Here is a 16,534-nt window from a genome sequence, read left to right as displayed (position 1 = left end):
AAGCAACTTTCAGTCTCCTCAAGGGTCTGAAGGCAAAGAAGAGCGGGGGACGGACAGAGTTTTTCTCATGGGCTGTTAAAAACCTCGTGCATCACAATATGAATGATGTTACCAATAGAGCGGAAGGCAGTATTTCATTGATATGCCTCTGTCAAATTAGCCAAATCCTTGGATAAGTCTCAACATGAATCTGAGGTTTACACACCTAATAGACCCCAGGGAGGATGGGGATACTCAGGACTGCTGCTGACTCACACTCAATCCGTACCAATCAGAAATGGAGATGGGACAGATAAACTGCGCTATGCGTAAGGGCAGGTCTACACCAGGCAGCTCTATGGATTGGTTTAGCTCTGTACCTTCCACCAACCCAAGGCAAGGAACAAGATGAGAAAGCTTGAACTCTCCATGGTGCTGAAAATGGACATCATTGAGTCATCCTTCCCTCATAAACATGTTTTTCTAGTACAGTAGCCATGAAGACTGCTGTGAACTCCTGACAGACAGTTGCCCAAGCCTTCATAAAATCATAACAAAACAAAGCTTCAGAGACAAAAAAGGCCTTAATCAAACCCTCTTCCCACCCCCTCAGATGACAATACTAAGGCTTATCAGTACTGGAGAAAAGATTTTCTCTTTATTTCCAAGTGATTTCCTTTCCCCACTGGATGCTGGAGTATAGCTCCCTCCCTGGGGCAGTGGATGCCCCTTACTCAGCTGCTTCCTCGCAACTCCCAACCATCATTAGAAACCCCCAGGGAACCACCAAGCTCTGAGAAGGAAAGGCAAGGGTTCCCCCACCAGTCAAACAGACCTGGGGGGTGGGGGGATGAGGTAGAAAGAATGACAGAGAGAATGCAAAAAGCTCTGCAGATGGAGGGGAGAGAGAAATGTGATCAGTGGTATTTGTTGTACTTCCAGGGAGGAAGGATCCTTCACATTTTTAATAATGACAGATTAAATAAATTAAAACAGGGCTTCCCTGGTGGCGCAGTGGTTAAGAATCCACCTGCCAATGCAGGGTACACGGGTTCGAGCCCTGGTCCGGGAAGATCCCACATGCCACAGAGCAACTAAGCCTGTGCGCCACAACTACTGAGCCTGCCCTCTAGAGCCCGTGAGCCACAACTACTGAAGCCCAGGCGCCTAGAGCCAGTGCTCCACAAGAAGAGAAGCCACCGCAATGAGAAGCCCACCCACCGCAAGGAAGAGTAGCCCCGGCTCACCACAACTAGAGAAAGCCCGCGCACAGCAACGAAGACCCAACACAGCCATAAATAAATAAATAAATAAATAAGATTAATTAATTAATTAATTAAAACAGGTTATAATAAATCCTAAGACTCTCCTTACCATCACATGATAAAACTGAACAAGTGCCCACGAGCACTAACGATATACATTACTTAGTGAACGTTGGAAGTGATCTGCTGTTAGTGCTGCACTGATGAAATCTGACATTCATGTGGTCTGAACAACCAGAGAACTAAATCTGAGTAGGAATAAGAGAAAGAATAGCAAACGACAGCCATAAAGAAACCCTGAAATCTTCTCAGTTGCCCTGCCCTACTACTGTAAAAGTGATTTTTTTTTTTTTTTTTTGCGGTACACGGGCCTCTCACTGTTGTGGCCTCTCCCGTTGCGGAGCAGCAGGCTCCGGACGCGCAGGCTCAGCGGCCACAGCTCATGGGCGCAGCCGCTCCGCGGCATGTGGGATCTTCCCGGACCAGGGCACGAATCCGTGTCCCCTGCATCGGCAGGCGGACTCTCAACCACTGCGCCACCAGGGAAGCCCTGTAAAAGTGATTTTTAAACTACATTCTCTGGAGTTCTAAAGGTTCCTAAGAGCTCCTCAGAAATCCTGGGGAAAGTGGGCCATGAGAACTCGACGCTCCAGGACCCTTCATCCTTGCTTCAACCACAGCAACCTAGCCTTTGCCTGTTTTACAGGTTGAGAATCCACACAAAACTTTGTCAACAATGGACTCGAAACATTGTTTGATGACTCTGGTGCAAATATTCTCAAAATTACTCAATTTTTTGTTGGAAACCTCTTTCAAATATCGCCTGTCATCTAGAAGGCCAGGGATAACAAGATTTCCTAAGATTAAAGACTGGATTCAATTAATATAAGGTCCACAAAGGCAGGGATTTTTGTCTGTTCAGTTCACTCCTATAATACAAAAAGGCCAGAATAGTGTCTGGAACTTGTGGTTTCTTTGAAGGCAAGGGCTTGAACAGAAACGGTACAGTAAAGAGGGGAGAGCTACAGGTCATAAACTACCTACCAATACATTTTTAAAGAAAAAAAAAGAAGAACAAAATCCTGAAGATGTTCATGAACCCCAGGACGCTTGGCAGTCCTCCATCCTCTGTGTTCCCCAAGCACTGGTTCTCTAACTCATTAGTTGTATAACCTTGGGCAAATAAATAACCTAAGTTTCTCAGTTTCCTCATTAGTAAAATAGAGATAACATATATTTTGCAAGGATTAAGTACAAAGCACTTAGCTCAGGATGTAACACAAAGTTAAGATCTTTTTTTTTAAAAAAAGAGCATCTCCTTTTCCTTGGCAGTTCCCACAATCCAAAAATCCTTAATAAATTAGATGCAAATGCAATAGCTAGTCCTAAAAAGAGAATGTAGTAGTCCTAACCTCTTGTCCAGTTAGTTCAGCCAGAAAGGAAAAGGAATCTCTAAATATGTTCTTGAGGCTCTTTGCTTAGATTCACTCCAGGAGATGGAAGTATGAGGGCTCTGGGCACATCAGGGTCACTCAGATCTGCCAGGGACTAAGTCAGATGCCCCAGAAGTAAGCGCATCTTGGTTATCATCCATGAGAAACAGCTCTAGGCTCTCTGGTTTGGAGGAAATCTCAGAGATTCAGTCTAATACATTTATTTTTCAGCTGAGGAAAATTAAAGGCCAGAGATGTCACATGATTTGCCCAGGATCACAGAGTTAACAGAAGACAGTACTGGGTTGTCTCTCTTAACTACTTTCTACCAAGCTACAGCTGACTGAAAACAGATCCCCCACCCCAAATGGGCAGACCAGTATAAGTCCAAATTCATAGGACTTATAATCAACTAGGTTTTACTGATGTAATGATCCAAATTATATCCTTCTCCGTGACACATCATTAACTCCAATGAATTACTTCTAGACTCAACTCTCTTCCCGTCCCTCTTTCCACCTTCTAAATTATCCAAGGCCAGAGGGATCTCTCACTAACAGAAGTCATTCTCTGAACAGAATACAAGATCTCAGATCTGTAACTCCCACCAGTCTCCTGACCTGGGCTGATATGACTGAGGGGTTTTCATTCTCTTGGTCTTTAGGTATTTTCTATCTGCCTGCTTGTTGGCATTCTTTCACAAGCTCTTTGTAAAAGGGCTGGCATTTGCTCACTGGTAAACTGAAGACTTTGCTGAAAGAGGGTCAAAGAGGCTGAAAAACACAAGACTATACTGATTCTTCACACTCCTCTCATTCAGTCTACTGTTCTCTCCAGATAAACTCTAACTCTCAATAACTGACCTAAGATCAGCCCTACGTCTATGCTATTTTAGAAAGAAACGAAAAACTTTCAGAGAAGTGGAGACAAGAATAACTCTTGGTAATAAGAAAGGGTTCTATCTAGCTTTTGATTATAGTCAAGCACCAAAGGAGGTTTCCTAAGCCACTAATGCCACCTGGTGGCCAGCAAGATATATTAATAAATCTTAAAATCCATAGATTTCAGATGATCTGTATTATAACAAATCATACAGGAACTTGGGGCAACGTGGGGTTGAAAGAGTGGATTATACTACTCTAATGTCTCAATATTTTTTGATTAAATAACCAATTTCTAGTTTCTGGTGAAAATGTATTATCAAAGAAAACCATATAAAGCCAAACTTTCTTATTCCCCCCAAAACCTCACCCTTCCCTTTTCCATCACCCTATCACCAAAAATACCCCATACCCAGTGATTCCAGTCATATAATACATGTGCAAAAGGGGCTTCAATTCGTAAGTAAAATCAATTTTATTAATAAAGATCTTTCCACATGTCCAGAGCAAATAATTAATGAATTCCGAGGAAAAAACCTACATACAGTGAAATTAGAAGTATCCCAGGATGACAAAAAATAAATTAAATATGTACACCCATAATCACCGCCGCCTCCGAAAACCTGAAAGGAAGGGAAACCAAGAATGAGGCAAAGGACAGTTGGGAAAAGCCAAAGGGACAGAAAAAAGGACATCTAGAGAGAAGGGCTCGATAGGAGTGGGTTCCCTCAGCAATACTCTCTATATCCTCCCAGGACAAAAGACTAGAAGCAGGATGGAAACTGAAATGGGATAATGGTTCCTTCAAGTGACACTTTCATAGTTTACTTAAGGAAATCTGAACAGGGGCTGTGGGGCCTTCAGAAATAGAATCCAGAAATCTCTTTTGTGAATGATGCTGATTTTCATCTTGGGAAAGAAAAAAATAAATGCCCACCTCTAAAGAGATTAACACCCAGTATGGAAGAGATACTATAAAGGTTGATAAAACCTAGCATGGCAAATCTGGAGTTGGCATCCCAATTCGTAAACCCCATCCTGCACTTGATCACCCAAGTCCTAGTCATTCACTAACCTTTTTTCTTCTGACCTTTCTTAGGTATCTTCTTCCGCTTCTTAGTAGAATTCTGATCCTGGAGACACATGGAGAAAGGAAGGAATGGCGGTGAGCTTCCAAGTTTAGTGTCCCTCCCGGTAATAAGCCCACATACATTTAGCTGAAAGCATAAAGGTCACCTCCCATCACTGTATCACTACCTCACCTCATCAAGATGAGGGGTTCCTCCTGTCAAAGCACTGATGTCACTGAAGTGCGTGAGGGAATGAATTTGTGAGCTCATGACATTTGCTCGTTTTCGCCGTCCTTTCTCCCGCTTACTGACACTTAAACGCACCATCATGCTCTCCTCATAGTTAATCCTGCCAGAGAAACACAGACGCCACTTGCAGCATGCTTAGACCATAGAGGCAGAAAGTTGCAGCCAAGAACCTGGGCCCAGGTGTTTACTCACCCCATGCTCAGACAGTTCTCAAGAAATTTCATAGCAAGTCACTATAGTATTTAGTGAGGTGATACTGTGTGCTCAACACTCAATGCTCAATGAAATGTTCTTTGCACTAGAACTTCCCTCCTCCCCAGAGATGAACTCACAGCCCATCCACAGGAATACTTAAACTATATCAGGAAATTCTTTCTATTCCAGCTCCATAAACAGGATCCTCTACGTGAACCTTCTCACTCAAATCTATCAACTGCAGAGATGGACACCTGGGCAAAGTTGATGAGCCTGTGTTCAACTTATAACTGCTTTTCTACTTTTCTTCCCTGAACTTATCTAGCACTCTCCATGCCATTATAAAAACGTGACTTTCTTGCTTTCTGCAGAAAATAAACAGCAGTGATAGTGAAACACAGAACTTGAAAATCCTACTAGGTGGAACTGCATATATTCTTCTCCATGTAGCACTTGCTCAGCCTGAACAGCTGGGGGGAAAAAAAAGACATTTCCCCCGCTAGTTCCTATTCTGTACTTCAAACCCCTAACTCTTAGAAACCGTCACACCAAATTTTGCACTCCACTTTCTAGATAATGTGGGTTCTCTTGCAATTAGACTTAATCATCGTCATTCAAAGGACAGGTCTCTACAGCATAGAAAACAATTTCTAACTGCAAGGACTCGGACCTGTGCTGATCCTCCTGGCTCTGTCGAGTAACATGAGGATGCCGAGCATCACGGATTTCCTCTGGAGCATCTGAGTACTGCTCCTTTAGTTCACGAATGACAGAGCTGCTCAATGCCCGTCTCTTGGCTCGTTCTAGGCGCTTCTTCTCCCGCTCAGCTTCTGTTTCATCTATGTGATAAAAATCAGCAAGGGTTATCCCAGAACAGAGAAGAGAAACACAATTCATGCTGAGGAAGCAGCCTCCACAGTTCATACCATAATGCACTGGAACCAAGCGTGGTGGAACGTATTTCTTAGCTGTCCCTTTTCCAGATTTCTTCCCTGAAGCCCCAGACTGGCCTTCCTCTGCTTCATCTTCCACCTCATCCTCAGAGCTCAACTACAAAAGGAACATAATGTCCACAAACTTAGGAAGCATTAGTCAAACAAGCGATAAGAAAATCCAAAGCTGGAGTACTCTGGGAAGGTGGGAATACAAACAAGAGGGAGAAAGGGGAATCTCACATTCAACATTCTAAGGCACAAGCTGGGAATCAACGGTAATAAAGAGAATCCCAGGAGATCCAGGAGCATTACAAGGCTCATTTCAGGCTTAGATTCCTCAGGAAAATCAGGATAATGCTACCTCTTACCTTGCTCGTCATATTGCTGGGATGAGGCTTAAAACGGAGTGGGTCACTCTCACCTAAAATAAAAGACCCAAGAGATTTTACAAGATCTGGAACTTTGTGAATGGCCCACACATAACCTTACAGCTTCCCCCACTTACTGAGGCTGCCTGTCACTGCCGTCTTCACCAGTTTGTCAATTTGATACTTCAGTTTTTGGTCCAAAGGACGAAGCTTTTCCAAAACCTATAATGTGGTTAAATAGGATTACATGTCCTCCTCAAAATTAAGCATACACCAGAAGTCCCTATGTTAAGATGCCAGATAAAACACCTAAAATATGCAGAAAGTAGAGCAAATGAAGACAAAAATGCTTTTTTTCATTTGGTTTCCTCCCTTACACATGAGAACACCCACTTAAATGAGAGCTATTGTGTCACAGTCCTGGAGTTCAGGATACAGAAACGCAGAACTCTAAGATGACAAATGCCTCATACCGTGCGAATCTCCACCAGTCTCAAAACTGCAGGATGTCCCTGAAGAGACCCTCCTGAGGCTTTGTCCAGAATGAGATGGCTCAGATCCATAAGGTACATTAACAACAGCTGATCTTTCACTTCCAAAAGGCTGAGACCCTGAGTTGAATCAAACAGTAAGAGATGCAAATTCAGTTTTAACCACAGAATAAGGAGGAGAGTCTAGGGAGAACAGGATAATTTTTTCCAAGTTCAAATTTTTTTCCATGCAGTTCATATAAGGTATCTGGAGTAGTCTCAAGGAAGTGGCTGTACCTAAAATGGCCACAGAGCAAATTATGCTAACACAACAGAAGTACAGCTTAGAGAATTACTGTATGACAATAAGAGCAGTAAAATCAATAAAGTATCCCCCAAAATGACTATAGCAAGGTTTCTCAAACTCAGAGCTATTGACATTTGGGGGACAGGTAATTCTTTGCTGTGGAGCACTGTCTGGGCACTGAAGGATGTTCCACAGCATCCCTGGCCTCCACCCATTGATGCCATCCCCCAAGTTATGACAATCAGAAATGTCTCCATACAGTAATGAATTTTAAATTAATTTAACCAAAACAATCACTGATTTTATCCCCATACAATGGAATTATATGATATGGGTAAAAACAATGACCTGTACATACTGACATGGACTTATGTATGTCGACACACTTTCTACACTGTATAGAAAGTGTGAATAATGTGGTTCCAATTAAGGGGGGGGGAGGTGAGAAGTATAATACACACATTTTACATGTATAGAAAAATATCTGAAAATAACATAATTAGCAACTGCTACCCCTGAGGACCGAGATGAGGAAAAGCAAGAAATGGAGTGCTTGTACTGAAAAAGTGGTTTCCCATCAAGCACATATTACTTTTACAATCAACGAAATAAAAAATGTACCCCAGTGATTATCTCAGAATGGTGATTACACTGATTTTTAATTCTTTTCTTTGTGATTTTATGTATCTCCTAAACTTTCTAAAATTAAAAGTGTATTGGGGCTTCCCTGGTGGAGCAGTGGTTAAGAATCTGCCTGCCAATGCAGGGGACACAGCTTCGAGCCCTAGTCTGGGAAGATCCCACATGCTGCGGAGCAACTAAGTCCGTGCGCCACAACTACTGAGCCTGCACTCTAGAGCCCGCGAGCCACAACTACTGAAGCCCATGTGCCACAACTACTGAAGCCTGTGCACCTAGAGCCTGTGCTCTGCAACGAGAAGCCACTGCAATGAAAAGCCCTCGCACCGCAATGAAGAGTAGCCCCCGCTCGCCGCAACTAGAGAAAGCCTGCACAAAGCAACAAAGACCCAATGCAGCCAAAAAATAAATAAAATTTTTTAAAAAATGTATTATACTTACAGGCAGAAAATCATAAATTATAAGTGCATTCTTTTAAATAAAAAAAGTAACGTGTGTAAGCAGACCTAAGCTATAGTTATGTTTAAAAAGTCACCGTGACTGCATGAAACGAAAATGAAAAAGTCCACAGCCCTCGGAAGACCTATTTCAGACAGATTAAATACTCTGCCTAGGATTATATAGTAATAGGAGTACAGCTGGGATTCAAACTCAGCCTGACTCCAACACCCAAGCCCTAGGTATCTGTAAACCAACATGCTAAGCTCTTGAGATCAACACTAGCATGCTACAGGAGAATGAGCAAAGGATTTAAAGACAGACAAATTGAGTTCAAGTTTTGAATTAGGCATTTAGCAGTCAAATATTGGGTAAATCATGACCTCTGTCTCCTCATCTATAATATGTACAGTAATTCCTTCCCACCCCCAAAAGTCATTATGAGGCTCAAATAAGATATGAAAGTACTTTGTAGCCTAAAAAGCACCTACTAGAAGTCTTTGATCCTGAAGGTTAATAAATATCTGTTCAGTGAACAAATATATAGTGATCTAAGATACATGTGCACAGCCCATCTCAAAAAGGCACTAAAATGGATCAAAGCATGATACCAGAATAAAGACAGCCAAGAATTTGAGAAATAGGCTCTTCTGACATGCTTGGGCATTGTCAAGTTCTAATGGGTTACAAGTGTATGAGAGAAAGACAAAATAAAAAGCAAAGATTAAAAAATGAGAAATGAGAACGAAAATGAATGATGAGAAATAAAAGGCAAAAAGATACATTAAAAATTCAGGGACTTCCCTGGTGGCTCAGTGGTTAAGAATCTGCCTGCCAATGCAGGGGGGACATGGGTTCGATCCCACGTCCAGGAAGATCCCACATGCCGCGGAGCAAATAAGCCTGTGCGCCACAACTACTGAGCCTGCATGCCACAACTACCGAAGCCCACGTGCTCTAGAGCCCGTGCTCGGCAACAAGAGAAGCCACCGCAGTGAGAAGCCCGCGCACCACAATGAAGAGTAGCCCCCGCTTGCCCCAATTAGAGAAAGCCCGCATGCAACAATGAAGACCCAACGCAGCCAAAAATAAATTAAAAAATTTTAAAAAATTTGTTTAGCTGTCCTTTTAAAACACAATCCGCTGTAAATCTCATGCTTAAAAATCCTTCAATGATTTTTATTAACCTACTATAATGATTTGCATATTTCTGTTAACCTATGGAATGTTTTGCTTAAATGATATCTTAGGACGAAAGCTCAATACACAAAACAGGTAACACCCAAGTTTTCCAGCTCAAGCAGGTAAGAGGGATCCAGACACCATTTTTTTTTTTTTAATGATTTTTTTGGAAGTGATCCATTTTTAAAGTCTTTATTGAATTTGTTACAATAAACTTCTGTTTTATGTTTTGGTTTTTTGGCCGCGAGGCACGTGGGACCTTAGCTCCCTGACCAGGGATTGAACACACACCCCGTGCATCGGAAGGCGAAGTCTTAACCACTGGACCACCAGGGAAGTCCCCAGAGACCTCCTTCTATACTGCCCCACACTCAGTGGTCCCTGAGAAGGTTCTATAAGACCTTAATTTGAAAACTACCATATTTAATTTTAAGATACACATCATTTTTATATTTTAACATCTCTGAAGTCAAGATACAGCTTTAAATCAATGGTATCTTAGCATTATGTCATAGATTAACAAGCAACATTGTATGCTCAATGTAAGTCAGTGATATGTCCCCAATTAACAGCATTTTATATTAAATGAAATACAGTTGGCCCACAAGGCTCTTCACACAGAGTGACTACTTTTCTGACCCCAACACACACACAAAATGTACACCCAAGCACAATACGTGACTTACCTCCTTTCCCAGAATATCACCATGCTTTTAGGTCTTTGTGCCTTTGCACATGCTGTTGCTTTCTATCCCTCTGACTCCTATTTATTCCTCACAATCCTGTTACCTCTCTGAGATGCCCCTGCTAATTCCCTCTGCTCCATGATATATAATCTTGCTCCTCAGCTCGCACAGCCGCTCATCATGACTGCTACTGCTTATACCTATTGCTTTCACCTGCCTTCTCTACTAGACTTCAGCACAGAAACTGGATCTTATTCATCTTCAAAGCTCCAGCACTAAGCACATACAAGACACTCAATAATTCTACGATGGAAAGAATTGTTGAGAACATCAAGTCAAGGGGTGCTTACTCTTCAGTTATGTCCTACCTTCTCTGTAGGATAGGCTTTAGCTTGAACTTTTTTGGTCAGAGCTTGCACCTGTGCAGTGACAGCCATCACCTGAAATTAATCCAAATAAAACCACTGATTAGAATACATCAAGTTATCTCTGTGAGCTGTGAAGTGCAAAAGCTAAACAATGCCACCTAAAAATTATCTGAAACACTGCCTAAAGTACACGACTATCTTTTCAGTTCTGAGAAAGTATAGGAGAGATGGTTTCTGCTACTTCTTCAAAAGGTAGAAAAACCTTTCCACCTCTTCTTAAAGCTAAAGAGACCATCTTACCAAACCAGGGGGAGGGGCTGGGGGCTGGGACAGTGGTGATGGGTGCATTGTAGCTTTGTACCGGTTGAACTTGCAATGCACAGAACTATATAAACGTATATGAGCTAGGCACCCAAAGGGCAAATCGTGTCACCGTTTTCGGCATCGGTTTCCTTAGCTGTGAGAATAAAGAAAATTGATTCAGATGCTTTCTTTCTGGAGCTTTCTGTATCCCTTTGGACGCAGAAATCAATTACTCTGAATTGTAGCCTGGAAAGGTTTTCATTATATCATTTTGCTCTTACTGTTATCTAGTCATTCAAATATGTGCCCCCAAATCACCAAAGTTTAGAGGTGCGGCAAACAAAGTCAAAGCCGATTCGTGACTAATCTATTCCAAAGGCGTGCCATTACCCACCTGCTCCTGGAGGTTTTTCAAAAGTGCTACGGCATTTGGCAGGTCTGACTCCAGCACCTCCTATGGAAGGGAGAGAAAAGAAAAAACATTCTTTCCTCAGGATTGTAAGACGGAACATGTGAGGTGGAAAAGCCCCCTCTCTCCTTCAAACACCCCGGACTTCCTGCCTTCCCACTCCGGTGCACATGCAGCCTCGCCTCAGAGCCCGCCAGCCTCTCAGGTCACTGGAAAGGAGCGGTAACTCCAGCCACGTCTCCCTACTACTGCTTTTGCCCCGCTGTGGCAGGGAGGGCGCCTCCCTGGAGTTATTTCCATCACCACCCTTCCCTCGCCCCAATAATTTGCCTCGAGGCACTGAGGAGAAAGCAAACGTCCACAATACCAAGCCGAAGAAGCAAACACTACACTCACCGGCGCCGCCATCTCCACAAAGCCCGCCCCTTCCGGAACTGTACTTCCTGAGAGCTGACGTTGTCTTTATAGACTTGAGAGGCCGCCGCCGCTTGCAAACCTAAGCCAATAGGAATAAGGGCTCTCTCACTTCCGCCCCGAACAGGATGTACGAGAGGAGGGGCCGGGTCCAGCCAATGGAATAGAAGAACTGGCTAAATTCGTCAGACTTAGGAGGAGCTTTAACGACGTAAAGATGCTATTGGAAAGAAGCATGTTATTAGTAAATTGAGTAGAATGATTGGAGCTAAGCCAGTAAAAACTCGGCAACTGATTGATTGACAGTTAGAAAGACCCAATGGAAAAAAGGAGTTAACTGAGCGAACTGAGAACATATTGGCTCCTGGACGCCGCAGTACCCGGAGTCTTTTTCAAGAGGCTTCTCTTGCATTGCCTGAACCCGCCGCTAGGTGACGGGCCTCGACATCTCTCTGAGAAGGTGGCCACGTTATGAAGCCGCCATTGCTGGCTGCTGTTCCAACGCGGGCTGCGCTGGATTCCTCACAGACCCAAAGGCCCTTGTGTGATCGTGGAAAAGTCATTCGATCTCTGAGCTTTTTTCATCTATAAATAGGAGAGTTGGGCCAGAGAAGCCCAGAGCCAGTTTAGACACGGACGGTAAGGACACTCACGCGCCTCGTACGCACCTGGGGGCGCTGCGGAGAGACGCCCCCAGCTGCAGCCCCAACACTTCCTACAAGTTAGGCGACATGAAGGGAGGGACGTTTAACAAATGAAGCAAGTTCAGATTTACGTGACTTGCCCCTCGTCACACAGGCCCCTGCAGAACTTGGTTTAAACCCAGCCTGTGCATATATAGTGTTTCATTATGCTCTGTCTCATCTTTCCCCAATACTTGCAAGTATGTCAGCTCACTCCTGCTCTCACAGTATGATGAAGTCAGTTGGGTGGGTATTAATTGTTCCTATCGTCTGCCTTGGGAAGTAAGCACTGCAGAGGGAAATGATGGTCTTGAATTTTACCTGCAACTGTCGAGCAGAGCTAGGACTAGCAATCAGATTTCCTGACTTGGAGTGGTCTTCTGGAATTAAACAAGGAATAACGCCCATATCTCGGCAACCAGGGTGGGAAAATCCTGGTTTCTAAGTCTTTTGAGGGATTCAGGAAGAAAAAGGCAGGGCCTAGGTATCCAGTCCTCATGCCTCTGCCTCAAGCATTTATTTGCTGTTTCAGGCCCAGCATGGAAGCTCAGTGTGCCTTGACAGCCTACTCAGTCCATTAACCAATAGTTTTTATACCGTTTATCAGGATTTGTATTATGAAAAGTTTCTATTTCAACATAAATTTGTGACCTATTCAGATCCTCTGCCCATTTTTTAATCAGGTAATTCTTTTGCTATTTAAGTTGTATGAGTTCTTTATATATTTTGGATATCAACTGCTTATCAGATATATGATTTGCATATATTTTCTCCCATTCCGTGGGTTGCCTTTTCATTTTGTTGATGGTTTCCTTTGCAGTGCAGAAGCTTTTTAGCATGATGTAGTCCCACTTGTTTATTTTTGTTTTGTTGCCTTTGCTTTTGCTGTCAGATCCAAAAACAATCATTGTCAAGACTGCTGTTAAGGAGCTTACAGCCTATGTTTTCTTCTAGGAGTTTTAAGGTTTCAGGTCTTCCATTCAAGTCTTTAATCCATTTTGAGTTAATTTTGTGTATAGTGTAAGATGGGGTCTAGTTTCATTCTTTTGGATGTAGCTGTTCAGTTTTTGCAACACCATTTATTGAAGAGACTGTTCTTTCCCAATTGCATATTCTTAGCTCCTCTGTAGTAAATTAATTGACCATACATGTGTGGGTTTATTTCTAGGCTCTCTGTTTTGTCCCATTGATCTATGTGTTTGTTTTTATGCCAATATGATAGTGTTTTGATTACTATAGTTTTGTAATATAGTTTGAAATCATGGACAGAAATAACATTTAACCAACTATCTGGGCACTTCATGACTCAGTCAGGTTTACACATAAAATTAACCATCATGCTATACGTAAAAATACTCATAATCATTGACTCAGAAATCTATTTCTTGGAATTTATTCTGACAAAAATCTTTCAAAAAAAGAAAAGAAGCCATATATATATATATATATATATATATATATATATATATATATATATATGTTTACAGAGACATTATAAGTTCAAAAAACTGCAAACAAGGGGTTAGAGAGTGATTGTTAATGGAAGGGGGTTTCTTTTTGAGGTGATGAAAATGTTCTAAAATTAGGTAGTGGTGATGGTTACACAACTCTGAATATACTAAAAACGACTGAATTGTACACTGTAAAAAGGTGAATTTTATGGTATATGAATTGTCTCAATAAAAGTGTTATAAAACTATAAGCAATCTAAATATCAAACAAGTAAATTTTCATATATTATCACAGAAATAGCAAATAGCTCCATTTATTGAGTGCTTACTATATGCGAGGCATTATTCTGAACACTTTCCATGTATAAATTCAGTGGTTTTTCAAAGTATGGTATGGTACTTGATCTAGTAGCATCTGGAATGCAGATTCAGGCACCCCCACCCTGTCCTACTGAATCAGAATTTCTGAGGCCAAGGCCTAAGATGCTTTATTTTAATAAGCCTTCCGTGTATTCCGCAACATGGTCAAGTTTGAGTGTCTCTGTTTTAACTTGTTTAATTCTCATAGTAAACCCATAAGACGGGCAATATTATTTTCTCCCTTTTATAGATAGTAGTGGAACATCTGCCATCGTAAAAATGATAAAATCTAAGATTGCAGAAATATGGAATTCTAATGGCTGGAACATAAGATTATGTACATATTGTATGTACCCACAGCAGCCCTATATATATACCATATATGTATTTTTGTATGTATATATATATATATATATATATATATATGTATATATATATATATAATAGAAACACACACACACCTTGGAAAGAAGCTGAGAATTTAAAATAGTTAATGTGATTGGGTAGGAGATCTTGGGTGTTATTTCTGTACTTGCATAGTTTCAACAAAGTTTTGTTTGTGTTTCAGGAGCAGCCCTGCTGAATCAAAAAGTACTTTCGGGGGCTTCCCTGGTGGCGCAGTGGTTGAGAGTCCGCCTGCCGATGCAGGGGACGCGGGTTCGTGCCCCGGTCCGGGAAGATCCCACATGCCGCGGAGCGGCTGGGCCCGTGAGCCATGGCCGCTGAGCCTGCGCGTCCGGAGCCTGTGCTCCGCAACGGGAGAGGCCACAGCAGTGAGAGGCCCGCGTACTGCAAAAAAAGAAAGAAAAAAAAAAAAAATTTGAAAAAAAAAAAGTACTTTCGTAGAAGAGCCACTGATACTACTACATATAAAATAGATAACAACAAGGACTTACTGTATAGCACAAGGAATTATACTCAATATTTTGTATTAACCTATGAGGGAAAAGAATTTGAAAAAGAATATAGATAGATAGATGGATAGATATCTGAATCACTGTGCTGTATGCCTGAAACTAACATGATGTTGTAAATCAATTATACTTCAATTAAGAAATGCACATTAGAGGGAATTCCCTGGTGGCACAGTGGTTAAGAATCTGCCTGCCAACGCAGGGGACACGGGTTCGAGCTCTGGCTCAGGAAGATCCCACATGCCGCGGAGCAACTGAGCCCGTGTGCCACAACTACTGAGCCTGCACTCTAGAGCCCATGCTCTGCAACAGGATAAGCCACCGCAATGAGAAGCCCGCGCACAGCAATGAAGACCCAACACAGCCAAAAAATAAAGAAAAAAAAAAATTTTTTCTAAATGCACATTAGAAAGAATCATCAGAAGATCTCATCCATTCCGTCAACATTTTTGTTAGTTATATATACTGTGGTATTGCTGAATGTTTAATCAGAGCCAGCTAGGCCCTTAAAAACTTGAATTTCCACATTTGAAAATGGGAAAAATATAATTTTGCTACTCAGTTTTGAGAATCTACTGAAGCAAAGTATGTGTAAGTACATTATAAATCATTGTGGACTTCACAAGTTAATGATATTTTTTTATTTTAATTTTTTAAAAATTTATTTTATTTTATTTTATTTTTATTTTTGGCCGTGTTGGGTCTTTGTTGCTGCGCGTGGGCTTTCTCTAGTTGTGGTGATTGGGGGCTACTCTTTGTTGCAGTGTGTAGTCTTCTCATTGTGGTGGCTTCTCTTTTTGTGGAGCACGGGCTCTAGGCACGTGAGCTTCAGTAGTTGCAGCATGCAGGCTCAGTAGTTGTGGCACGTGGGCCCTAGAGCCCGTGGGCGTCAGTAGTTGCGGCACGTGGGCTCAGTAGTTGCAGAGTGCAGGCTCGGTAGTTGTGGCGCATGGGCTTAGTTGCTCCGCGGCACATGGGATCTTCGTGGACCAGGGATCGAACCCGTATCCCTTTCATTGGCAGGTGGATTCTTAACCACTGCACCACGTGGGAAGTCCCTAATGATATTTTTAAGTGATTCCTGGATATATTGCTGGCAATTTCTCTATTAATAGTGGAATAGTTAAAAAAAAAAAAAAGAAGAGCCACTGAGCAGTGCCTGGAGGGGCAGGCAGCAAAAGTCCCAATAACTTTAAAAAGGTGGGAAAGCCCAGCCTGGGGTGAGGGTACTGTTAGGAGACCAGTCAGATCTGGAGGTGGGAGGTTGTGAAGGGCTAAGTTGGGACAATCTGGGGCCAGTTTATGAAGTGTCTTTAAGTGCCAGTCAGAGGAATTCAGGCTTTGTCTCTGAGACAACATGGAGCCCTGGAAGTTTCCATGAATGACAGATATGTTAGAAGTGGTACTTTAGAAAATTGAGTCTGCCAGTCATTTGGTGAGATGAGCAGATGGAGACTAGTTAAGGTGCTATTGCAATTATCCAGGCATGAGAAGGGGCCTTGCCTCATGACTTTCAAGAGAGAATGGGGAAGAAG

The 16,534-nt window shown here is 42.3% G+C and overlaps 1 protein-coding gene across 1 annotated transcript; it reads right to left on the bottom strand.

Moving 5' to 3' along the window:
• Positions 1-4,018: 4,018 nt before the first annotated feature.
• Positions 4,019-11,614, bottom strand: NGDN (neuroguidin). Its single transcript, XM_007449564.1, has 11 exons — positions 11,574-11,614; positions 11,163-11,222; positions 10,466-10,537; positions 6,849-6,986; positions 6,513-6,597; positions 6,376-6,428; positions 5,999-6,122; positions 5,743-5,911; positions 4,821-4,977; positions 4,634-4,691; positions 4,019-4,181 (listed from the first exon to the last, which is right to left on the bottom strand). Exons 1-11 carry the CDS (start codon positions 11,583-11,585, stop codon positions 4,162-4,164), a joined length of 948 nt encoding a protein of 315 aa, XP_007449626.1. The 5' UTR covers positions 11,586-11,614; the 3' UTR covers positions 4,019-4,161.
• Between the last annotated feature and the right edge of the window lie 4,920 nt (positions 11,615-16,534).

This window comes from Lipotes vexillifer, unplaced genomic scaffold (genome assembly GCF_000442215.2).
Source record: "Lipotes vexillifer unplaced genomic scaffold, Lipotes_vexillifer_v1.1 scaffold1093, whole genome shotgun sequence".
NCBI lineage: Eukaryota > Metazoa > Chordata > Mammalia > Artiodactyla > Lipotidae > Lipotes > Lipotes vexillifer.
The sequence above is the reverse complement of the archived record's forward strand: the minus strand, read 5'-3'. Positions and strand labels throughout refer to the sequence as shown.

What these genes read in the sequence shown, in the direction of transcription:
- NGDN (XM_007449564.1), bottom strand. An exon ending in CCAGCAATATGACGAGCAAG is followed by an intron (nt 6,123 to 6,375) that starts GTAAGAGGTAGC and finishes TTCCTTTTGTAG; the next exon opens with TTGAGCTCTGAGGATGAGGT. An exon ending in AGCCAGGAGGATCAGCACAG is followed by an intron (nt 4,978 to 5,742) that starts GTCCGAGTCCTT and finishes TTTCTCTGGCAG; the next exon opens with GATTAACTATGAGGAGAGCA.